Here is a 24443-nt window from a genome sequence, read left to right on the forward strand (position 1 = left end):
AAGTTTGCTTCATTTTGCCCTCCCCCAACCCTGCAGAACCTCAAAGGCAACTCCACAGTCCCAGCGGCTGGGGGAGATGTGCATGTCAGAGCCTCTGCCCACTGAGCTGTAGCCTTCTGTGCCCAGGGAGCCAGACACCACCAGGGTGGGAAGGCAGGAGGGAAATGGGGAATGGACGAACTTTGCGAGACAATGGTGTTGTCTGGGACCATACAGTAGAACAGTTTAGAGGTGGGTCTGAGTAGGGCACCGTGGCTTAGCTGGCTAAAGCACTTGCCTACTAAACAACAGCACCTGGGTTCAGTTACCATTGGTGCCTTGTTGCAGCTTTTGCTCACATTTACTTATGCCCTTCTGGGACACAGAAGAGGTCTCCTCTGGCCACCCATGGAACTGCTGGTTCAGGAAAAGGCTGATTGGGGAGGTGTGTTGGGAAGAAGGAAACCACAAGTCCCAAGAGGTTTCTCCCCCTCAAGTGAGATACTCCTGATGCCCACAGACCCTGACTCTCCATGGCTGCAGGAGCTGCAGAGGTTGCACCCTCAGGCTCTCTAGGCCCTGACTCCTTCACGCATTCACAAGTGTGTGTGGTGCGGACTCTCCTGTCCCAGTAATTGCAGTGAGAGCCCTGTTATTGCCAGTCACAGCAGCCCCTGCACTGGCTCCAGGCTTGTTGTTTCCTTCTTCGCAACATCCCTCCCCAGTCAGCCTTTCCTAAACCAGAAGTTCCAGGGGAGGCCTCTTCTGTGTCCCAGAAGGACCTAGGAAAATGTAAGCAAAGGTTCCAACAAGGCACCACTGGGAATTGAACCCAGGATCTCCTGTTTATGAGGCAAGTGCTTTAGCCAGCTAAGCCATGGTGCCCTCCTCCAAAGTCTCTTTAAAATGGCTCTTTATGTTTCCAGACAACACTTTTGACTCCCAAAGTGCAGCCATTCCCCACTTCCCTCCAGCCATGGAGTTCAGGCTTTGGCTGCTCAGCAGGGTTCGGGTTCACCTGTCAAGGAAGGGAAGAGTATTTGGGTGCAGACTGGTTAACCTAGTGAGGAGGCTTTAAACTAGGTTTGATGGGGGCAGGTGCCCAAAGCCCACACGTAAGTGAACAACATGGACACCTGGGAGACGGACCAGAAATGGGAGAGAGCAGGGGCTGTAACCGCAGAGATAAAGGAGGGACGCGGGACCACTGGGAAGCAAAATCTAATCTGTGTCTTAGATGCTCGTATAGACACATGGAAACGATGGGTAATGAGCAGGAAGAAGTTGGTATCACAGGGACGTGGTGGGATAATACACTTTATTGGAATTTTGGCACAGAAGGGTTCAGCTTGCTCGGGAAGGACTGGCAGGGAAAAAGGGAGGAGGAGTTTCCTTCGATATGAAACATGCAAACACTTGGCCTGAGGAAGAGTTGGACACAGCAGACAGACTTCTCAGGAGTCTCTGGGTGAGGTTAAAGGGGTAAAACCCCAGGGTGATGTCACACTAGGCATCTATTACAGACACCTCCCCAGGCAGAAGAGGTGCCTGAGGCTTTTTAAACAATTAACAAAATCATCCAAAGCGCAGCTGGTTTCACACACACTCAGCCTCACCCACAGCTGGGAGGCAGTTTGCAGGGAGCTGAAAAGAAACAGAAGAGGGGAAATGAGCCTGGCAGAACCAAGTCTTGGGATTCTTCTGTATCCAGATGTGCTAAACAGCTGGCAGCCAAGCTCCCAAGTGCTGGTCTGTTCCCACGTTCCCACCCTCCCCAGGCAGGTGAATCCCCTCTGCTGGGTGTTACAGGCTGGACTTTGCCTGCCTGATTTTAGCCAGGGAACTGCTCCCAGTGAGGCAAACATGACACCCCCTGCCCTGCGGAAACCAGCCCCTTGCCTTATGGAAGAGGGAAGGAGCCCCTGGAAGCACTTAGCCCCTGGCTGGCTCTGCCTGTGGAAAAGAGGAAGCAGCAAATATCTATCGCTGGAGAATGTGGGTATCGATCCCACTGCCTCGCGCATGCGAAGCGAGCGCTCTACCACTTGAGCTAATTCCCCTGCCTGTAAGTAGCTTTTCCTGCCCCACCCACCTTCTTCCAGAGCCCACAATGTCCCTTCTGATAAACCCTAAATCTAAAACTCAGCAAATACCCAGAGAAGTTGTGGTTCCCTTTGCAAGACTCTGCACAGCTCAGTTCCAATCAGCCGGTCTTCCCTAGAGCCCGGAACATCGACCGCGGCAGCGTCGCTCTTACGCCCAGTGTAGACACGGCCTTAGAGTGTCACAAACTAGCCCCAGACACATTCCTGGCTAGGACCAGTCACAGTCTGGGCTCAGTGAGGGTCCATCCTACCTGAGACGTGTGTGACACAAAAGCCTCCTGTTCCCTGCCCGGTTCCCAACACTGGCTGCAGACCCAGCGATATTTGGTGCCTTGGCTGCTGCCCCTGCTGGCAGGGAGCTGTCCCGCACCCGCAGTTCATCCGCCTTCCGGAGAGGCAGCAGCTCTGCGAGGGGGAGAAGCCGGGGCATTTCCCTGCTGTGTATAAAACCATCACTGCCGGCCCGGCCTGGGCCAGTGCGCTGGCATCCCTCATGTCTGGAGCATCCGCCAGGGAAAAACTGAAACCGCATCTGGAGATAAGGGGTCAGGGTCCCTCCTGGCAGGAGCTATAGGGAATGGGCTACCTCTACTTCTCCATAGCAGGAAATACTGGACCAGGGGTCCCTCCACCCCTTCCTCAGGAGGAGCTATGGCACCAGGGGACCTTCCACCCCCCAGCAGGTGCCAATGGGTGCCATGGGGGTTCACACACAAACAGGGGCACACGCCCTCAATATCGGTGCCCAGGGCAAAACTTGCTCTGCTCCTGGAACAGGAACAGTGACTAGCAGTGAGGCCCCTCCCTGGCAGCACCGTGTCAGACGGTTTCTTCTCGGCCTGGTGCCTCCTGAATGCTGGGAGGAGCTGCCTGGCCTGAGGGGCTGCAGTTCCCTGGAGAGAGGGGCTGGCTACACCTACCCTGCAGACTTCTTGCTCAAGAACTGTTTTGTGCAAAAGGTCTTGCACAACAGTGTGTCCACACTCCCATGTGCTTTTGCACAAGAGAAGTGCTTTTCTGTAAGAGCGCCCATGGCAGTGTGGACGTTCTCCTGCGCAGGAAAGCTCTGATGGGCATTTTAACCATCGGGCTTTCTTGAGCAAGAAACCCCTGTTGCCCGTCCACACTGCCTCTTTGTGGATGAGTTATTGGGCAAGGGGCCTTATTTCTCATGGGGAGAGGAATAACTCTTGTGCAAGAAGCCCTGTTTTCTGATGCTGTACTATACATTTACATGTGCAAGAATGTGCCTGCAGTGTAGACGCTCTGCAAGTTTTTGCGCAAGAACAACAAAAAGCCTGCAGTGTAGATGTAGCCCTGGAATGTAGACAGAGTCTGAGACAGGCAAGGAAAGGAAGTGGCCAGAGCCTCCCCTCAGCAGGCTGGTCCTCAATAGGCTGGGTGCGTCTACACAGCACCCTCACCTCGAAGTGAGCTGTGCAATGTGAGCGGCTGCCCGGGACCCCAGGGGAAGGTCTGTGGGGAGTTTCCAAGGCAACAACAAAGTTTCATAATCTACACTCATGTGACTGTGATTTATTCCTCCACTAGCAAGTGTGTCTGAAGGGATGAGAAATGCAGGGCCCAGGTGCAGGGAGCCGGGTCACATTCTCCTGCCTGAGTCTCAGTCCTGGCTGAAGCCTGGCTACAGAGAGAAGAGGCCAATGCAAACAGCCCCATGGCAGCGAGGGAGTCAGTATGTGGGTGGGTGGAGAAGAGAATTGGGGCAGAGCTGGGCTCTAACTCACTAGGGGTGTGTCCCATAGCTCAAAATAAGTGATGCAATTGGGTAGCTCATTTCAAGTCACTTTTGAAATAGCTTATTTTGTAATTTGGCGCTGGCTACACAGCACTTAGTTCCAAATAAATTGCTATTACGAAATGCCCCTCACTCCTTGCGCCATGAGGTTTGCAGGGACGTCGGAATAGCGAGCCCGTTATGGTTTGAAATAAGGGGCTTGCTCTTAAGATGCGTCAGTGTGATTTGAGCACCACGTCCCCTAAACCTCCGAGCTAGCCGGCCCACGGGTGTCAGTCCCACAAGTGGCCCTTTCAGAAAGGAGCCTCAGGCTGCCACAGAGACCTTGTGGGGTCTAGAAGAAGATGGGTGGAGCAGGGGACATGTTCCCATGCGGGGGAGTTAGCTCAAATGGGAAACCCCTTACTTTGTGTGTGAAAAGTAGTGGGATTGATGCCCATGTTCTTCAAGTGCAGCTTTGTCCTGGTTCCTAGTTTTCACTGCTGGGGGCTTAGTGGCCCTCCTACCTGCTCTCCCAAAAGAGACAGACCTGGCTCCCCTTTCTTTTCCCCCAGCAATTGCCATGTTGCAAAGCAGAGACTGGAGATATCAACAGCAACAGTCCATCTGGCTCTGTGGTGCAATGGAAAGCACGTTGGACTTCTAAGCTTCATTGGTTAATGTGAGCCCAGCTAGACATTCAAAGGTTGTGGGTTCAAGTCCCACCAGAGTCACTTTAGCTGCTTCCTCATTTCCAGGGTGCAGCTTTTACAGACCAGTCAGTCCTTAGGCTGACACTGGGGTGGGCTGGCATCCAGGCAATTCCCAGCAGACCCCATTAAGGGTGGAGGGAAGGGCTAGGACTTGGGGGTCGGGATGGGGGTTGTTCTGAGAGGCTGCAGGTGCCAATAGACCCTCCATGTCTCCTACCAGTGCTGCGCAACACGCAGGCTTGGAGCTTTGCTGGAAAAAAGCACCAGTCTAGACACGGATCTTTCGGAAAATAAAACCTTTTCCAAAAGATCCCTTAATCCTTATTTTAAGGGTTTATTTTCTGAAAGATCCGGCAAAGCTCCAAGCTGGAAAAAAGCGGAAGCCATTTTTATGCAAATGAAGCGAGGGGTATTTAAATCCCCGCATCATTAGCAATTGCGATGTGTCTAATTTGCATCCCTTTTACGGAAAAGGGATGCAGTCTAGACACAGCCTTAGTGTAGATGTAGCCTCTGTGAGTTACCAGCAGTGGGGCTGTTAGTGTCGACATCTAACTAATTGCACCACTAGGCCATGTCTTCACTCAGGTGGAGATCGCTGCTGCAATCCATCTTCCAGAGCTTGATTTAGCAAGTCTAGCTAAGCCTCACTAAATCAAACATCTAAGGTACCTCCAACTGAAGGTAAAACCAACTCCAGATACATGTTGAAGAATGGTGGGAAGAAAAGACCCATTGACCTGGCAACAAGGCACCACTGGGAGTTGAACCCAGGATCTCCTGCTTACTAGGCAGATGCTTTAGCCAACTAATCCACAGTGCCCTCCTTGAAAACAGCCCTAAAACTGTTCTACTTTATGGTGCCAGACCCCCTTCCCATTCCAAAGTGCAGCCGTTCCCCATTCCCCTCCAGCTCTTGCCATGACTCAAGGCCTGCGCAGCCTAAGACATTAGATTGGCAGCTGGTACCCAAAACCTTTCTGTCAATTGTAGCACCAGGCCCCAAAGCAACAGACCCAAGGCAGCCGCCTGGTCCTAAGGCCGGGCCTGCAGCCAGGGGGAGGGAGAAGAATCTCTCCTTTCAGCTGGAGTTGAATCAGCAACCTAAGGGCCCTTGCCGATCCCCAGCCACAGTCCTCCGCTCTGCCAGCTGAGCTATGGAAGGTGCCTGGGGCAGGCTGCTTTGCCCAGGTTGCCCTTGGACGAGTGCCAGGGCACGAGGCCCCCCAAAGGGGCCGGCCTCCCAGGGGAGGGGCAGAGGAACCCAGCAGCACAGGGGTGTCACAGGCGTTTCACCCGCAGAAGGACCCTTGAGTGATCCAGGCAGAAACGCCGCGTCTCGCTCCCTGCAGCTCCCCTTGCTGCCCTGGCAGGCGCTGCCCCTTCTCCCACCGGCCTGGGCCTGGCCTCCCTCCCCCGCCCGGCACCACAGAAAGCCCCTTGGCGTCAGCCTGGGCAAGCCAGAGGCCTCAGGCCTGTCCCCTCTGAGGGGCTTGTGCCTCGGCCTCCTCTGCCCTTGGTGCCGGCTCTCCCGGCTGCCCCTGAGCGCTGCTGGCCAAAGGAGGCAGCAAGGCAGGAGAGGGGGGAGGAGCAAGTCCCGCTGAGGCCGACAGCTCGGGCTCAAGCCTCCAGCCCCAGCACAAAACCTTCAGCCAGGCCCGTGTGGCTCCCTCCTGCCCCCGCACACGCTCACAGGGGGAAACGTGCCCCATGTTCCATCCCCGCACCAGGCCCAGGTGATGGGCTCAGCCCTCGAGCAGCCCACAGGGCCTGTGAGGGACGGACTGAGAGCAGGGCCCCACCGACACCCCCCGTCCTGCCCCACAGGCCTGCGTGTGGCGCTGGCACGGGACAGGCAGGAACAGCAGCCGGGGAGAAAGCAGCTTGGACTGACGGGCGAATCTCACTTGCTGACCAGACTCCCAGGCCCTGGGCTCTGGGGCCAGCCCCGTTGTGTGTCAGAGCCCCCTGGCCACAATGCTACTCCAGGGGGCCTGGTTCCAGGGCCAGCTAACTCCAGTGCCTGAGGGGCTGGAGGCCTTTGCCCTGGAGTCTCAGTCTCAGAGCTCCCCCGTGTCGGCTGCCGCTGGCCTGAATGGTGCTGGATGCTCCTGCTCCCCTCCCAGCAGGCTGGCCCTGCGCAGGCTCTGTGAACGCTGGAGCCTCCTCCTGCCAGGTCCCCGGCCTGCTCTCTGCAAAGCCTCAGCCTGGCTCCTTTCCTGCCCTCTGCTTGCGGGGCCCCTGGCGCCAGCTCCCGGTGGATCCCCGAGCCCCAGTATTGGGTGCAGCACCACTGGGTCCCCAGAGCCTGGGCTGCAGGCAGGAGGGGGAATCTCCCGCAGGGCTGGTGGGATGTAGAAAGCTGCTCCCTGGGAACCTTTCCCATGGCAGCACCCCCAGCCTGGACAGTCCCTGCCCAGCCCAGCCCCCACCCCAAGGTGGGCAGCATTTGTGGGGTCAGGTAGGAGAAGCCCTCCTCCCCTTCCCAGAGAGCTGCCCCTCCCAGGGCTGCAGTGAGAGGATCTGGCCCAAGGCTGCTCTCAGGCTTCTGGGGCCAGGGAAGCTGCTACCAGCTCGTGCGGGGCAGAGGGAGCCATCCCAGAGAGGGTGGGGAGGGTATTGAAGTGGGGTGGGAGCACATAAGATGGGTAAAGGGGAACAAGGATGTGTGAGTGGGGTAGGAAGGGGAGGCAGGAGGCACAGATGGGATATTGGGGGGATCATGCCAGTCATGGGGCGGCTGGGAGCAGGGGTGCAATGGACAGAAACCTGGGGGGTCACAGGAAGGGAAAGGGAGCAGGAGAGGTTGGGTGGAGACTGGGGGAGCAAGAGCAGCCTGGCCGGTGAAGGGGAGACATAGGGCAGGCCTTGTACAGAAGGGCTGTGTCTACACTGGGCCACTTATTCCGGAAAATCAGCCGCTTTTCCGGAATAAGCTGCGAGCTGTCTACACTGGCCCTTGAATTTCCGGGAAAGCAATGATGCTCTACTGTACAAAATCAGCCGCTATTCCGGAAAAACTATTCTGCTCCCGCTCGGGCATAAGTCCTTATTCCGGAACACTGTTCCGGAAAAGGGCCAGTGTAGACAGCCCAGCAGTCTTTCCCGGAAAAAAGCCCCGATCGCAAAAATGGCGATCCGGGCTCTTTTCCGGAAAAGCGCGTCTACATTGGCCACAGACGCTTTTCCAGAAAAAGGGCTTTTCCGGAAAAGCAGCCTGCCAATGTAGACGCTCCTTTTCCGGAAAAACTGAAAAGGGAATAGTATTCCATTTTAAGCAGTCCCGGAAATTCATGCCAGTGTAGATACAGCCAAAGAGAGGGGGGAGATACAACGGCAACTCCCCCACCCCCATGGAGTAGGGGGGGGCTGAGGTGACTGATGGTGGCACTTGGGGGCACCAACTTCTCTGCCCCAACATTTCTGAAGTTTATAAACAGGGTGTCCCAAATGCCCCCTGCCTCTGTGGGTGCCTCTCCCTGCGCCCCTCCCTCTGCAGGCTCCAGTCCCCCCGTGGGAGGAGCTGCCCCCTCCAGCAGCCTGAGGGGAATTGTTTCTGTGATTTTTTAAGTGTAGATATCTGCAAACACTGATCTGTTAGGGACTAGCAACAGTTTATTTCCATATTTGCTATTTGCATAATGTATATGCAGATATGTAAACACATTAAAAGCAAGAGGAAGACCAAGGACAGGGTAGGCCCACTGCTTAGTGAGGAGGGAGAAGCAGTAACAGGAAACTTGGAAATGGCAGAGATGCTCAATGACTTCTTCGTTTCGGTCTTCACCGAGAAGTCTGGAGGTGTGCCTAACGTAGTGAATACAAGCAGAGAGAGGGTAAGATAGGATACACAAAGAACAAGTTAAAAATCACTTAGGAAAGTTAGATGTCAGCAAGTCACCAGGTCCTGATGAAATGCATCCCAGGATACTCAAGGAGCTGATAGAGGAGGTATCTGAGCCTTTAGCTATGATCTTTGAAAAATCATGGCAGACAGGGGAGATTCCAGAAGACTGGAAAAGGGCAAATATTGTGCCCATCTATAAAAAGGGGAATACGAACAACCCAGGAAACTACAGACCGGTCAGTTTAATGTCTGTCCCAGGGAAGATAACGGAGCAGGTAATTAAGGAAATCATATGCAAACACTTGGAAGGTAATAAAGTGATAGGGAATAGCCAGCATGGGTTTGTGAAGAACAAGTCATGCCAAACTAATCTGATAGCTTTCTTTGATAGGATAACGAGCCTTATGGATAAGGGAGAAGCCGTGGATGTCATATACCTAGACTTTAGTAAGGCATTTGATACGGTCTCGCATGATATTCTTATTGATAAACTAGGCAAATATAACTTAGATAGGGCCACGATAAGGTGGGTGCATAATTGGCTGGATAACCGTAGTAAGAGAGTTGTTGTTAACGGTGCTAAATCCTGCTGGAAAGGGATAACAAGTGGAGTTCCTCAAGGGTCTGTTTTGGGACCCGTACTGTTCAATATCTTCATCAATGATGTAGATATTGGGATAGAGAGTACGCTTATTAAGTTTGCAGATGATACCAAGAAGTTGCGGGGTTGCAACTTCTTTGGAGGATAGGGACATAATTCAAAATGACCTTAGCAAGCTAGAGAAATGGTCAGAGGTAAACAGGATGAGGTTTAATAAAGAGAAATGCAAAGTGCTCCACTTAGGAAGGAACAATCAGTTCCATACATACAAGATGGGAAGCGACTGTCTAGGAAGGAGCATGGCGGAAAGGGATCTAGGGGTCATAGTGGACCACAAGTTGAATATGAGTCAACAGTGTGATGCTGTTGCAAAAAAAGCAAATATGATTCTAGGTTGTATCAACAGGTGTGTTGTAAGCAAAACTCGTGAAGTCATTCTGCCGCTCTACTCTGCACTAGTTAGACCTCAGCTGGAGTACTGTGTCCAGTTCTGGGCTCCACATTTCAAGAAAGATGTGGAGAAATTGGAAAGGGTACAGAGAAGAGCGACAAGAATGATTAAAGGTTTAGAGAACATGACCTATGAAGCCAGGCTTCATGAACTGGGCTTGTTTAGTTTGGAAAAAAGAAGATTAAGGGGGGACATGATAGTGGTTTTCAAATATCTAAAAGGGTGTCACAAGGAGGAAGGAGAAAATTTGTTCCTCTTGGTTTCTGAGGACAGGACAAGGAGTAATGGGCTTAAAGTGCAGCAGGGGAGGTTTAGATTGGACATTAGGAAAAAATTCCTAACTGTCAGGGTGGTCAAATATTGGAATAAATTGCCAAGGGAGGTGGTGGAATCTCCCTCTCTGGAGATATTTAAGAACAGGTTAGATAGACATCTGTCAGGGATGGTGTAGGTGGAGCTTGGTCCTGCCTTGAGGGCGGGGGGCTGGACTCGATGACCTCTCGAGGTACCTTCCACTCCTATTATTCTATGATTCAAATAGACCAATGGCTCCTTCGCAATTCCCGTCCCAGCACGCGCAGGCAGATGCTATTGCGCAACACAAAGGCCAATCGCAGCGGGGCGGACGGGGCTAAGCAGGGGCAGGGAAGAGGGGAGGCGCTGAATCTGGGGAAGGATGACATCGAGCACGTACGGCGGGTCAGTAAGTCGCAGTCTCATGGCGCCGCTCCCCCCCATTAAGCTCCGACGGGGTTTCAGTGCACCGCGCGTTCTGCGATGGGCCCTGTGAAGGAGCCGTTGGTGCTGCTGCTCGCTGTGGGGCGTGGAGCTGAGGGGACTGGGTGCGGAAGAAACCAAAGGGCCCAGCAGACGGGGGTCTGGTGTTTGTGACGCTGCATCAACTCTTGTCCCTGCCAATCTCCTGCCGGGCTCAGCGCAGATACCGCCCCCCCCTTTGCCTGAGACGCGCCTCTCCTCACCTCTCCCCCCCCTGCCCCTTCCCACAGGCGGCGGGTCCCCACATGGGGCGATGCCCGGTCACTCTAAGAAGACCCACGTGGCTCCTGCTCCGTGCAAAGGGCTGGGGGGGGGGGCGCTCACCTGCTGCTGGACCCGCGGGGCGCCCAAAAGGCCCCGCCCTCTGCTGCCCCATTGGCTGGTTGCAGAGCGGGAGGGGGGGCACTGTCCACGCTCGCGGGGACCCGGAGCTGTGATTCCCAGCGGCCCCGCCCCGCGCAGCCGCCCCGGGAGCGCCCCGCCCCGAGGGGCTGAGGCTGCAGCCGCAGCGACCCCGGGGAAAGTCTCCGGCAGGAATCCACGTGCCCCTGCCCCAGATACAGTCCTCCCGCTAGGACCCAGGGGCCGGGTGCTCCTTGCAGCCCCCCCCCCCCACCAGCTGACCGCTGCCGCCTCCTGCGAGCGCTATTCCCAGCCTGTGCGCTGGGGCAGGGCAGCCCCACGTGGGGAGCCTGAGCGGGGCCGGGGGGAGAATTCTGGGGCAGAGCTGGGACAGGGGGACACTGGGAGGGGGGGAAGGGGAACAGAGAGGAAGCGGGGGAGGGGTTGGATGGGGAACATGGGAGCAAGCGCAGCCTGGGGGGGCGGTGAGACAGACACTGGCAGCTCCCCCAGCCCGTGGGATTGGGAAGGGGCTGCCCTGCCTGGCATCCGGGCTAGAATCTGTCTTTAACGCAAACTATATATTGGGCGTGGTGGGGAGGAGGGATTGTGCTGCTGCTACTGCTTCAGTTGCAGCTGCTTCTCTGTCTGTACTTGTTTTTCTGCTGCTTTAACTTCTTTGTGTGCTGCTGCTTTTGGCTGTTTGTTTTTTCTTCTGTTGCTCCCTCTCCTGCTGCTCTTTCTTTGTTTCTATTGCTGCTGCTTGCTTTTTCCTCTCGTTTCTTCTTCTGTCGATGGCTTCTGCTGCTGCTTTTTCTTCTTTTCATCTGCTGCTGCTACTTCATCTGCTTCTGATGCTGCTACTTCTTGCACCGCTGCTGCTGTTTCTTCTGCTCCTTCTCCTGCTTCTACTTGTTTTTCTGCGTCTCCTCCTTCTGCTTAAATCTGCTGCTCCTTCTGCTACTGCCACTTCTGTTGCTCCTTCTATGTTTCTTTTCCTGCTGCTGCTACTTCCTGTTTCTTCTGCTCTTCTCCTGCTGAGACTTATTCTTGTTTTTCTGCTGCTGCGCCTTTGGTTTCCGCTGCTTCTCCTGCTGCAATTTCTTCTGCTGCTGTTCCTGCCTCTTTTATTCTGCTGCTTCTTCTGATGTTTCTTCTGCTGCTGCTTGTTCTTCTGATCTGATGCTTCTACTTCAGCTGTGGTTTCTTCTATTTCTTCTGCTTCTGCCTCTTTTCTTCCCTTCTTATCCTGCTGCTCTTTCTGTTGCTGTTGATCCTTCCTCTGTTCTTCTGCTTCTTCTTTTGCTGTTTCCATTTTTCTGTTGATGCTGCTACTACTTCTGCTTCTTCCTTTTTGGTTTCTTCTTTTGCTGCTGCTTCTTCTAGTGCTGTCACTGCTCTTTGCATCAGCTGCTGCTTCTTCTTCCACTGTGTCTGATTCTTCTGATTCGTCTGCTGTTTTTCTTCTCTTGCTGCTGCTCCTCCTTCTCCTGCTTGTCTTTCTGCTTCTTCTGAAGCCTCAATCTGCTGCTTCTTCTGTTTCTTGTGTTGATTCTTCTGCTTTTCCTCCCGTTTCCTTTGTTGCTGCTACTACTTTTCTTCTTCTGCCACTGCTTCTGTTACCGCCTCTTTCTTCTACATCTTCCTCTTATTCTGCTGCTTCTTGCTGCTGCTGCTACTTCTTCCACATCTGCTTCTTGTGAGGTTGCTGCTGCTACTTCTTTTTCGGCTTCTTCTACTGCTGCTGCCTCTTCTTCTGTTGCAGCTGCTTCTCCTGCTCCTACTTTTTTTCCCTGCTTTTTCTTCTTTTGTTTGTGCTGCTGCTTCTTTTGCTGGTTCTTCTGCTGCTCTTTATGCTGCTGCTGCTACTACTACTTCCTGTTTCTTCTGCTGCTGCACCTTATTAATTCTTCTTATTTTGCTGCTGTTTCTTCAGTTGCTATTTCTTTGACTGCTGAAGTTTCTCTTGCTGCTGATACGGTTTTCCACTGTGTCTTCTTCTGCTGGTACTTCTGCTGCTGTTTTTTCTAATGTTGCTGTTGCTGCTTCTGCTATCTCTGCTTACTTCTGCTACTACTTATTGTTCTGTTTCTCCTTTTTCTGCTGCTGTTGCTGCTTCCTGTTTCTTCTGCTCCTATGGCACATCTCTTGCGGAAAAGCACATGGCAGCATGTACAGGCTCTTGCACAAGAACTCTTGCACAAAACAGTTCTTGCACAAGAAGCCTGCAGCTAGACATAGCCTGAGGGTGGAGCTGGGGCGGGGCGAGGGGAGACGACTGTTGGGTTCCTACTAGGGTGCCCAAGAGCACGTGCCTGTCAGGTGGGGACCAGCCGTTCACCCCCCCAACCTCCCTCACGCAGCCACGTGGGGTCCCGCAGCCCGGCAAGTGCTAGAGCCCCGCCCCCCAGAGTAACGAAGGGAAATCTCGGAGTCCCTGGCTCCGGCTCCGAGAGGCGGCAGCAGCCTGGGGGCCCCGCCCCGGGTCGGGGCCGGTCCCGGGTCACTGACCCGCCGCGCATGCGCGGTGTCACCCCTCCCGCGATTCGCTGCATCGCCTCTGCCGAGCCCAGGCCCCGCCCCCCGCTGCCATTGGCCCCTGGGCGGAGCCCGCAGCAGAGACTCCGCGCGAGCCCCAGTCGCGGTCGCTGCACGCGCTGAGGCGGGAATTGCGAAGGAGCCGTTGGGGCCGTTACTCGCCGCGCGCAGGAGCCGGCGGCGGGAGCCCGGAGCCCGGTTCTGTCCCCCGGCCCGTTGCTATTTCGGGCGGGGCGGGGCGGGGCGGGGCGGGGCCGGCTCGTCCCCCCCCCCCCCGGGGGTTCCCTCGGGCCCGGCGGGAGGCGCCCCGGTCGGACACGCGCCGGGGGCCCTGCAGGGAGGCGCGTTCCCCGCGGTACCAGCGTCCGGACACGCTGCTGGACAGACAGGAGCGCCACTGCGCATGCGCCGTGCCCCAGCTCCCCCCTCCCCAGCCTAATCTCAACGGTAACCGCGAGGCAGCAGCTGGGGGCGGGGCCGGAGCAGCCCCTGCAGACGGGGGCGTGTGAGCCCCGTGCAGCTCCCCACGCGGCCCGCCCGGCCCCTCGCGGGGGGGGGGGGTCTCACTGATGGGGGGGGGGGTGCAGGCTCTGGGCAGGGGTGGACGAACGGGAGGGGGGGGTTCGGTACTTCCCTGGTTCATTTCTCCCTAGGCAGGGAGAAGGATCCAAGGGGGGGGGGGTTTCCACGTGCAGCGCCTGCAGGCAGCCCCCGTGGGCCCAGGGTTGCCAGGTGTCCGGTTTGTGTCCTCTCTGTCCGGTAGAAAAGTTATGAAAATCCCGGACACGTGTAATGTTCCTTATTTCCCGTTCTCTGGCTTGAGCGCGGCTGGAAGCATAGGAGCAGCTGGGAGCCTGGGGTCACTCCAGAAGCTGGGCAGGGGGAAGTGGCTGGGAGCACCGGTGGGGGGGCCCATGAGCAGCCCCTGCCCATGTCCCCACCCCCATCCAGGGCAGGTGGAGAGTCTGAGGCTCCCCACAACTGCCCTTGTGGTTCTTACCCCATTCATGTCACAGTAAGAACTGTCTGGGCAGCGGGGGATCCATGGACCCTTCATCTGCCCTGGGCGGGGGTACTAGGGCTGGCCCAACAGCCAGCGGCAGCTTTCGAATCCACGATCCCCAGGTGGATGGGTCTGTGATGGCCCCAGCTGCATTGGCACCCCAGGGCTTCTCCTCCTTGGGCAAGGTCCAGATTCTGGCCAGGGTGGGGGGCAGAGCCTGGGAGAATGGGGAGGAGCAGGGGGCAACTGATGAGAAAAGAGGCCAGGCCAGACCTGCCCACCTTAAACAGTGGGAGGGGCCCTTGGACTCCTGTTGTGGTGCCCCCGAGGGGGATGGGCAAAGATAGAGGTTACTCATTGTGACAGATGTATCCTGTATATGCATGGCAATATTGCACCCCTGCTCTAGGGGCTCCTGACAGGCGAGGGGGGTGCAGGGAGGGGCAGCAGCACATGGGGCTGGGAATGTCCTAGACACCAGCACTTCCCAGTCCTGGAGCAAAGGCTGGAGATAGGCCGGAGGGGAAACTGATACCCCCTCCCCTCCCAGCCTGTACCCCAGGGCCAGTCAGTGGGGAGAGGGGCCCCACTGGGGCAGGAATGTCCCTGCTCCCAGCGCACTGCCAGGGACTGAAGGGTGTGGTGACCAGCAGAATCAGCAAGCTCGTTGGTGGGGAACACCTGTAATACCAGTCCCCAGCAGCAACAGCTGCAGCAGAGGGTCGGGGGGGGGCGAGGAACTGAGGGGGGTGCGGTTCCTACAGCCTGGGAGTGGGTTAATCCAACTCCACAAGAACTCAGGGGAGCTGGAGCCATCTCCCTGGCAGCTGCATGGCCCGTGGGGGGAGCAGCCCGTGCAGCCAGGGACACGCATGGGGCAAAGAGCCCCTAGATGGCAGGCGCTAGGGCCCAGGGGGTGTCGGGCGGAGCAGCCCCACTCCTGCAACCTGGCCACAGGCGGGGACATGCAGGTGCCCTGGCTCCTCGCAGACCCCTCGCCTTCCCCCCCGCCCCCGGAGAAGGGGAGCAGGCAGGTTGTGTGTGAAGGGGGTGGGGCTGTGGTTGCCAGGGGGCAGGGAGGGGAAGAGTCTGTGGACTTTGGGGCACTGGAGGGCGCAGAGGATTGGGGTGGGGGGGGCAGAGAGGGGACGGGGGGAGCAGACTGAGCAGCCGAGCCCAGAGTGTGTCTGCAGGGATGGAGCCGGGGGAACTGGGGTGTGAAATGGACCCAGGCCCCCCCCGCCCCCTCCTCTGGGTGCGGCCCCTGCAAACACCCCTCACGCGAGGGTCCGGTCCGGCGGCTGCTGGTGAGATCGGGACCCCGACTCTCTAGCCCCGCCCCCATCTCAGCTCCGTAGCAATGGGGGGGTCCTAGCCCCGCCCCCATCTTGGCTCCGTAACAATGGGGGGGGTCCTCACTGCCGGGCTGGGGAGGCAGTGCCTTGGGGCAGGACTCGGGGGTGGGACCAGCGCGCACTGCTGTTCGCCTCCTGCATGACGACTTGCGGTGACTCCCCCGCCCACCCACGTGTGACAGTGCGGACACCTGACCAGCCCCGCCTCTTTGCTGGTCAGTCCGGTCCGAGGGGCGGGGCTGGAGCTGTAGGGACTCCCGTGGGCCCCACGTGGCTGCGGGGAGGAGGCTGTTGCAGGTTTACGCCTCCCGCTTGGCGCTTGTGCATTTCGGGGGGGACGGTGACTCAGCGGGGACCCCGCACCCGTGGGGCTGCTCCTGTCCCCTCTGGCGCCCACCCCCTGCCACCTCCCGTGGAAACACCTGCGCCTCAGGCTGCTCCTGTGCGTGTCAGCGGGGCGGGGGCAGCAGGGGAGCGAGCCCCCCCCATCAATCCCGCATCAGCAGGTGACTGGTAGGGGGGGTGATAGTCTGTTGCCTGTTGCACCTGGACAAACTCACCGAGCTGAGGGACCGGCAGCCCCCAGGGGCCTCCTAATGATCGTCTGCAGCCCCAGCCCTTTGCATGGGCCCCCTGGGGCCCCTTTGGGTCCACTCCAGGGACTTAATAAAAGGTCCTGCCTTAAAAAACCGGTTGAGCAGCCCTGCATCTGCCGCTCCATTTGCTGAGCAATAGAAATTTAACCTCTTCAGAAAGGGTGAAAGCCCCTCTGACATGTCTCCAATGGCCCCTCTCCCCTGCCAGGCTGCAACACCCATGTCTGTCCCCAGCTCTGCCCCGGCCTGCAGAGCCAGGGACAGGACGCAGGGAAACGTTTTAGCTGCAGCCTCCTGCAAACCCGCCGTAGCCCAGCTTGACTCTAGGGCCCGGAGAATCCCTGTTCGGTGTCCGTGTTTGCTTAAAGCTGCCTGACTCATGCTGTAAAGCAGGAGCAGAGAACCTATGGCCCAGGACTTGCCTGGATGTGGCCCCTGACGCTCCAGGAACCCCCTGATATTGGGGAGCCTGCACTGGCTTTCTAGCCACCCCTCCCCACCTACCTCCCTCCCGCCACTCCAGCTGGTGTGTGGGCCACATCCGTGAGGGGTTTTTCTTGCTTCTCACTCAGTGCGTGTGTGTGGCCCCTGACCCAAAAACACCCTCCCTCCCCCCAGTTTGTTTGTGGAAGGAAGATGATGCATGAAATTGCAGGGAAGAGAGACAAAGTCTGTGAGGGGCCAAACTGACCGTGTGGGTGGGGAGATCCCACAACTGGCTGCAGGGCCAAGAGAGGTGTAACCGGCCCCAAACCCCCTTATCCGTGTGAGCTCTGGGGAGGGAAGGACTAGCCAGGGCGGAAAGAACTTTCTCTCTCCCAGGCTTAGATGCTGGGGGAGGGGGATGGTGGGGGGAGGGTTGGGCACAAACTGAGGAATGTGCAGTTCCCTGGTGCAGGCTGGTGCTACAGGACACAGGAGGCGCCTCTATTCCCTGGGCCAGGCAGGAGAGCTCTGTGTGGGTGTCTGGCTGCTGCGTTAGCCCTGTGAGTAACTCTCCTGCCCTTTCCTGGGCCAGTAAATTGCTGGTGACGGTGCCATAGGACTGGCTGCAGGCGCTGGATTTGCTTTCAGCCTGGAGGTGCCAGTGACTTGGGGGAAACGCTCCGTTGGGACGGGAAGAAACCAGAGCGTTGTGGGCCTTGGGGAGGGAGCAGGTGTCTGTCCTTGGCCGGTCGGCGTGGGGGCTGCAGGGACCTGCAGGGAGCCGCGCGGGCCCGACGTGGCTGCGCGGGGGGTGGGGAGGCTGTTGTGGGTTCGCGTGCGCGGGAAGCTGGGGAGGGACACGCCACCCCAGGGTTACAAGAAATGCCCCAGCCCAGCAGGAAATGCCCCCGCCCCCTGTTGCTACGCGTCCGGCAAATGCCCCCCCCCCCCCCGCCTGCACCCCTCGGGACTGGGGCGTGGCCAGGAAGCTCCCGGTCTGAGCTAAGCCCTGGTGCTGGACTCCCAGCAGAGTCACTGACTTGCACATGTGTGATCTCACCGGGCCCCTCCATTCCCTGTGGCCGGGTTTTCGTGCTTCCCCTCCCATCACTCCCTGCCGCCCTGCTCAGGCCCGTCCCATCCCACCGCGCGCCCTCAGCAGCGTCTGACTCCACTGCGATTACTGCGCATGCGCCACGCGCCCTCAGGCAGGGCTTGGTGCCGTTACTCGCAGTGCTGCTTCGGGGGAGCACAGAGCAGAGTGAGGTGGGCAGGGCCGGGTACTTAACGCTGGGGAGCCCTGGGGGCGGGGCTCTGCGTGGCCGGGGGGCGGGGCTGTTTGTTTCCCTCCGCGGCACCTCATTGGCTGCCGGGTGCTCCCGTTGCTCCTGGCGGTTGGGAGAGCCCTGCGCTGCGCATGCGCAATTTTCATGGGTGGGCCAGACGGCTGCCGGAGGCCCCGCCCCCTGCTCCCGACCCGTCTGCTCCCCCCCGGCACGTGTCTGTGGAGCGGCCACTGCTGGGTGCACAGCTGCACCTGCGTCTCAGCGGAGGGGGGGCTTTTGGGCAGGGTCTCAGGGTACGTCTACGCTACAGCGCTAATTCGAACTAAGCTAATTCGAACTAACGGATTTAGACTAAAAAACTAGTTCGAATTAGCGTTTTGCTAGTTTGAAGTAGCATGTCCACATTAAGTGGACCCTGAACAGGGCTTAAGGGTGGCCAGAAGCAGTGCCGGCAGGGCATCAGAGGAGGACTTAGAGCGTGGAGATGCTGTCTCAGGCTAGCCGAGGGCTGTGCTTAAAGGGTCCCGACCCCCACCCCGGACAGACAGTTCTCAGGGGTGCCCCGCTTGCAAAGCAGTCCTGGCTTGAATTGCCCGGACTGCCCATACTGTGCACATCACACCACTCGGCCATCAGCCCTGCTGCACTTAGCCCAGCTACCCCCTCTCCCCAGATGGCAGCCTGCGGTAAGTGTAATGACTTGTGCCGCAGAGGGGACAGACTGCATGGCTAAGGATATCTTCTGATGCCATGAATTCACGAATTTTAAGGTCTTATCTTGCAAACACTCAGCACACGTGTTTAATAATATGCATCTGAATACTCATATTAACTTCACTTCCTCTCTGTTGTGGAGAGAGTTTATAAAGTCTATGTCAGATGAGAGAACCAAAGTTTGGGCTGCAAATCAATGCATGAAGACTAAGGATTATAAATACTGCAGCCCAGATTAAATTAAACCTATGTCCATGTTCAGGCAGATGAATATGTGGCTTGTTAGCAGAAACACTGAGTGCTAAGGACTGAATTCCATTGTTGCAGGCAAAGTAATGTAACTCAAGCCAGGTATTGAGAGAAATAAATACGGCTTTCGGCTCTAACTTGTGTGTGGTGTTTATGGAATATCTAGACTCAACGTTTGCCCAAAACTGCAGAGTCCAGCATGTTTTTCACCAGGGACAGAGTCTGAGCATAATTGGGTGTGGAAAGGATTAAAGTCCTTTTTGTAATGTCTCCAATTCCCCTTCTCCCCTTGACAGGCTGCAGAACACCCATGTATGTCTCCAGATCAGTCCCTGGCCTGCAGAGCCAGGGACAGGAAATGGCCACGGCAGAGTTGGTGAGCTTCGAGGAGGTGGCTGTGTATTTCTCTGAGGAGGAATGGGCTCTGCTGGACCCGGGCCAGAGAGCCCTCTACAGGGATGTGATGCAGGAGAATTACGAAGCTGTGAGCTGGTTGGGTGAGGATTCATGTCCCCTTGTGTAACAGAACCTGGCTGGGATCTGGAGCAACTGGGTTGGGTTTGGTTCAAGGCCCCTCATTGCCCGAACCCCCAATATCAGCAGTATCTGCCCCAATAATCCTGGCTCTTGTGTGAGAGGAGGCTTAGTGACATAATAGCGGTGCTGCTCTTCCCACAGCCAAGGTCTCTTTGTGGTTCCAGCCATCTTGCCCATGTTGTGCCTTGGCCGGAGTGTCAGTGGAAGGGCCCAGGCAGGAATGGCAGGGACCAGAGTTGTGGGGCTGAGTGCAGCTGCTCTTAGCGTCCGCAGGGTCCCCTTGTGCTATTGTGCTGAGCCCCTGGAAGGAAGGCTCCAACTCAGAGTCCTTGCTTGCCTCTGGTAGATTCTCTGCAAGCCAGAGAGGCACCAAATGGCAAGCCCGATTGGCCACAAGAGGAGGGCTGCTGTTGCTGGCAGAATAGAAACAAGGCTGCAGAAGGGGAGCTGAGCTGCAGGAGCATATACGAGCAGCAGAGAAGCAGCCCATCCTGTCTCCACCTTGGCTGGCCACAGGAACAGGCTGGCACTGCCCTGGCTGTCTGCAGGAATGACCGCTGTTGTGGGCAGCTGACAGGGCCCACCATGGCACAGTCAGTCAGGATCAGGACTGTGGACCATAGGCAGGGCCTGAAGTGGTCAGCCAAGGATTCATTTTCCTGATCAGACAATTCCCCTGCCTCCTTCTGGCTCAAGTAGAGCGCCTGAGCCCAAGAGCAGAGCAAGTCCAGCCCCCAGCCAAGAGCTTTGTGGGCAGAGCCCATAGGGCTCTAGAGCTCTGCTGGATCCTTTCCCTCCCAGGCCTAGAGACCTGACATGTGACAGCTCAAATATGAGTCCTGGCTAGAGGCATCTGTCAGTCGTGAAAGTCTTAGAGCTCTCCCTTTATGAGCAGTGTGTTCCTGTCCTGCCCAAGTATGGAACAGGCCCTAAAGGAGACTGACTTGTATCCTGGAGAGGGCAGCAGAGCGCTCAGTTCCCCAAGGGAGACAGCTGGGCTATTCCCAAAATGGTGGTGGGGCAGGGGGAGGATGGAATTAGTGTGTTCAGGGACCTTGTACCAGCCAGAGACCAGTCTCTGGAAGGTTGGGAAGGAGCCTGTCTGGATAGGAGACTCAGATCCTGGCTTTGGAAGCAGGAATGGCACAGACGTTAATGAACAAGATCAGTTCTTGGTTAATTGCTCCCTGAATAGGATTTCCAGTCTCCAGCCCTCATGTGCTCTCCTGGGTGGAGCAAAGGGAAGAGCTGCAGATCCCGGATCTCCATGGCTGTGAGGAAGGGGAGATCATCAGTGACACCCACACAGGTGAGAAATCAGCTAAACTGACACAAACCAGTTTCTGTGTTTGCATAGCAGATGTTGGTTGTGTGTTTTCATCAAGTCTGACTGACCCTTCAGCCTATCTTCAACTCCAGGCTGAGAGTGCCAGATGGGGAAAGAGTTATGGGGGAGCATGGTGAACTCAGCTCATGATTATTGTATCTTTCCAGTCTTTCTTTCAGTGTGTCCCCCATTTTCTGTTCACCATTCAGATTTTTTCTTTCAGCTCAGCACAGGGAATGACTCCTGTGTACTTTCTTTCTATCCCAACAGGTGATGGGATGCTGAATGAAAACAGTGACAGGAGTCTTCAGGAGGAAGGACCTGAGCAAATGGCTCGATGTGGAGTGTTAGTAGAAATATCTGAAGGGTATGTTTCTCAGAGTCCTAAGCAAGGAGAGACTAGTGAGAGTCAGCGTAATCTACAAAGGCAGCAGGGAAACCAGCCCAGAGCAGGACAGGATAAATCCAGTCACAGGAGCAGAAGGTTGAAAACAAACACAGAAACTGTTCAAAAGAAAATCCCCCATCAACATTCACATTGTGCTTGCAGTGACTGTGCAGCTCCTATTAAACATGAAAGAGCACAAACAGGAGAAAAACCCTTCAGCTGCTCTGACTGTGGGAAAAGCTTCAGTCACAGGTCACACCTTGTTATCCATAGGAGAGCCCACACAGGGGAGAAACCCTTCAGCTGCTCTGACTGTGGGAAAAGCTTCAGTCACAGGTCAAACCTTGTTAGACATAGGAGAGCCCACACAGGAGGGAAACCCTTCAGCTGCTCTGACTGTGGGAAAAGCTTCAGTCTGACCTCAACCCTTGTTAGGCATAGGAGAGCCCACACAGGAGAGAAACCCTTCAGCTGCTCTGACTGTGGGAAAAGCTTCAGTCACAGGTCACACCTTGTTAGCCATAGGAGAGTCCACACAGGAGAGAAACCCTTCAGCTGCTCTGACTGTGGGAAAAGCTTCAGTCAGACCTCAACCCTTGTTAGGCATAGGAGAGCCCACACAGGGGAGAAACCCTTCAGCTGCTCTGACTGTGGGAAAAGCTTCAGTCAGACCTCAACCCTTGTTATCCATAGGAGAGCCCACACAGGGGAGAAACCCTTCAGCTGCTCTGACTGTGGGAAAAGCTTCAGTCGGAGGGCATACCTTGTTATCCATAGGAGAGTTCACACGGCAGAGAAACCCTTCTCCTGCTCTGACTGTGGGAAAAGCTTCAGTCGGCGGTCATACCTTGTTACCCATAGGAGAGCCCACACAGGAGAGAAACCCTTCAGCTGCTCTGACTGTGGGAAAAGCTTTAGTCAGAGCTCAACGCTTGTTATCCATAGGAGAGCCCACACAGGGGAGAAACCCTTCAGCTGCTCTGACTGTGGGAAAAGCTTCAGTGGGCTGTCACACCTTGTTATCCATGAGAACGCTCACAGGAGTGAAATCCTTTAACTGCTCTGACTTTGGGATATGCTATAGTGAGAGTTCAAGCCTTGTTGCATATAGTTGAACCCACATACGTGAGAAACCCTATAGTGGTGGTGAGCAAAATTTTCTCAGTTGGCAGGATCCAGCCTTCCTAAGACTTTGATCCTGTCCACAAGGCAGTGCCAGGCCCCACCTCCAAATGAGCATGTGCTGTGGGGGGAAGGAGCTTAGCCCCACCCCCTCTTTGTGCTTTGTAGCCACTAGAGAGGAGGCAGTGCTAGGCTGAGTCTTTGCCACACACCCTGAGGCCCGCACTACAGGCACTGCTGCCACTGCACTGCTGGCCTCTAGGGCCACATGGCCTTGTCAGGGGTGCCTCTGGGGCTGGTCCTGGGCTGCATGGCTGCAGCAGCAACACCTCCAGCCCTGGACTGAATGGGAGCAGTAGTGGCTCCTCTGGTCCTAGTCTGTATGGCAGCTGCTGCAGCAGTAGAGCCTCCCTCCGGGGTGACCAGGACAGTGTGACTGGAGATGTTGGAAAGGTCTCCAGTCAAGGGCTGTGAGCAGTCCTGGTTTTGAGCAATTGGCCCTGAGTGGATTCCCTTAGCGGTGCTCACAGCCCTGCCCTCTCCAAACCTTCTGTAGATTACTGTTGCTAATGGAAACTCACTGTTAATTACATAATTAGTCAAGCTATTTTGCTAGGACTGCATCTGGGCAGTTGCATTTAAATTATTGAAGAGATTAAAACTTTTAACTTTCTCATGTTAGTTGATCAAACTTTATTTTACATTAAATAACATATTTATGTCCAATACATACTGTGGAGTTAGGCCTCACTAGCCTGGCCAAAGACTGAAGCATACGCAGTGCATCCTGTGTCAGAAGCGAGCTTCCTAAGCAAGTTGAGCAAGAAACCACAATGCTGTTAAACAAAAAATTGCACTTCTTCCAATTTGTTATCCAGTCAAGCAAATGTTACAATCTAAGCGTAAAGTGCCTTACTTCCTCTTTTCTCTGTAAATTTCCACTGTTACACTGTAAGAAGGTATAAATATCTCAGACATTTGAGTGTGAGGAGGGGCTTGTATCAGTAAGGGGTAACTCCCTGCCGTCTGAAACCCCCCTCCCCCAGCTGGGATATTAAAATGGTTTTGTCTGACTTGAACCCAAAGCTAGCATGTGTTTATTCCACAATTCTGATGCCGTGACTCAGATCCACACATCCTGCTTTTTGCTCGGGAAAAACCATGGGCCACTCCCTACCTAACTCCAGGCACCACAAGCAAGGTGAGGGGCCTTTTAAATCCCTACTTTAAGAATCAGTAGAGGGCTTCCAGTTGGCTTCAGGTGCTTGGTGGAATTGCTGGATCAGAACCTTTAAACTCAGGTCAGTTCAAAACCAGTGTGCCTGCTTAAAAAAAAAACCACAGTTCTGTCAGGAAATAAGAACGTTCTGGTGTGAGAGTCTGGTAGTTAAATCATGCATTTGTTGAGTGTGTGAATGTATCTGACCGAGTGCATGATTCCTGAGAAATGAGCGTTGAATTTTGTCACCTCTCTGGGATAGACTCCTGGGGCATCCTTCAGCCACCCTGGCTGCCTGCTGTGAAGAAGCAACCAGCTCTAGCAGTTAAAGTCTCAGATCTCAGTGGTGACTAATCCCCTTTACCCCTCCCTGCCTCTAGCTACATCCCCTTACCAAGGGGTCAAGATCACCTCTGTGACAGAAATCACAGGTTGATGCCTGGACAGTGCAGTGCAGACCTCCCCACTAGTGTACCTGTGTTTCCCTGTGTAAATGAGGTAATAGGTACTAGACAAAGTTGATTCCCATTCCCCCTTAAGGGGACTCCAGCATACTATATATTTTTTTAATAATGCAGATTGCCTATCTCCTACAGCTGGAAGGGACCTTGGAAGGTCATCAAGTCCAGTCCCCTGCCTTCACAGCAGGACCAAGTACTATTCCTCACACATTTTTGCCCCAAATCCCTAAGTGGCCTCCACAAGGATTGAACTCACAACCCTGGGTTTAGCAGGCCCTGAGCTATCCCTCCCCCCTAATGCACATACCTGTGCATTGCTCTCCTAAAACTTGCAAGTTTCTGGATAAGTGGGATGTGTACACAAAATGATTCATCTAGACAGTTTCTGGTGAAAGGTACTTTTAACATAGGTAAAATAGTGCACTTGAAGGGTGCCTTGGAATCCAGAGGATCTAATATACCCCAGGTTCAATGGGATGCCTTTTTCAATTGGTATGAGGAGGTGTCCAAAAGGAAAACTGAATCTCAAATTAGGAGTCTAAAAGACTCCCAAAAAACAAAAACAAAAAAAAAATCTTAAATTATATTTAAAACAAATCAAGAAAAATTGGCTATTCCTTGAAATCTGATCGGCAGTGGTATAAGAAAACGTCCAAGCACTTAAATAAA

At 55.4% G+C, this 24443-nt stretch overlaps 1 protein-coding gene and 4 non-coding genes across 5 annotated transcripts; 2 read left to right on the plus strand and 3 right to left on the minus strand.

Moving 5' to 3' along the window:
• Positions 1-790: 790 nt before the first annotated feature.
• TRNAM-CAU (transfer RNA methionine (anticodon CAU)) lies at positions 791-864 on the minus strand. The gene has a single exon. It is a non-coding gene; the product is annotated as a tRNA-Met (tRNA).
• Positions 865-1966: 1102 nt separating this feature from the next.
• On the minus strand, positions 1967-2039 carry TRNAA-CGC (transfer RNA alanine (anticodon CGC)). The gene has a single exon. It is a non-coding gene; the product is annotated as a tRNA-Ala (tRNA).
• Positions 2040-4451: 2412 nt separating this feature from the next.
• TRNAR-UCU (transfer RNA arginine (anticodon UCU)) lies at positions 4452-4556 on the plus strand. The gene is made up of 2 exons: positions 4452-4488; positions 4521-4556. It is a non-coding gene; the product is annotated as a tRNA-Arg (tRNA).
• Positions 4557-5284: 728 nt separating this feature from the next.
• TRNAT-AGU (transfer RNA threonine (anticodon AGU)) lies at positions 5285-5358 on the minus strand. Its single transcript has one exon. It is a non-coding gene; the product is annotated as a tRNA-Thr (tRNA).
• Positions 5359-20820: 15462 nt separating this feature from the next.
• Positions 20821-23144, plus strand: LOC149522436 (uncharacterized). Its single transcript, XM_089770505.1, is given in 2 exon segments — positions 20821-21998; positions 22000-23144. Coding segments are annotated over 2 exon segments (1266 nt in total). The 3' UTR covers positions 22088-23144.
• Positions 23145-24443: the final 1299 nt, after the last annotated feature.

This window comes from Pelodiscus sinensis, chromosome 19, assembly GCF_052426305.1.
Source record: "Pelodiscus sinensis isolate ZL-2025 chromosome 19, ASM5242630v1, whole genome shotgun sequence".
NCBI classification, from domain to species: Eukaryota; Metazoa; Chordata; order Testudines; family Trionychidae; genus Pelodiscus; species Pelodiscus sinensis.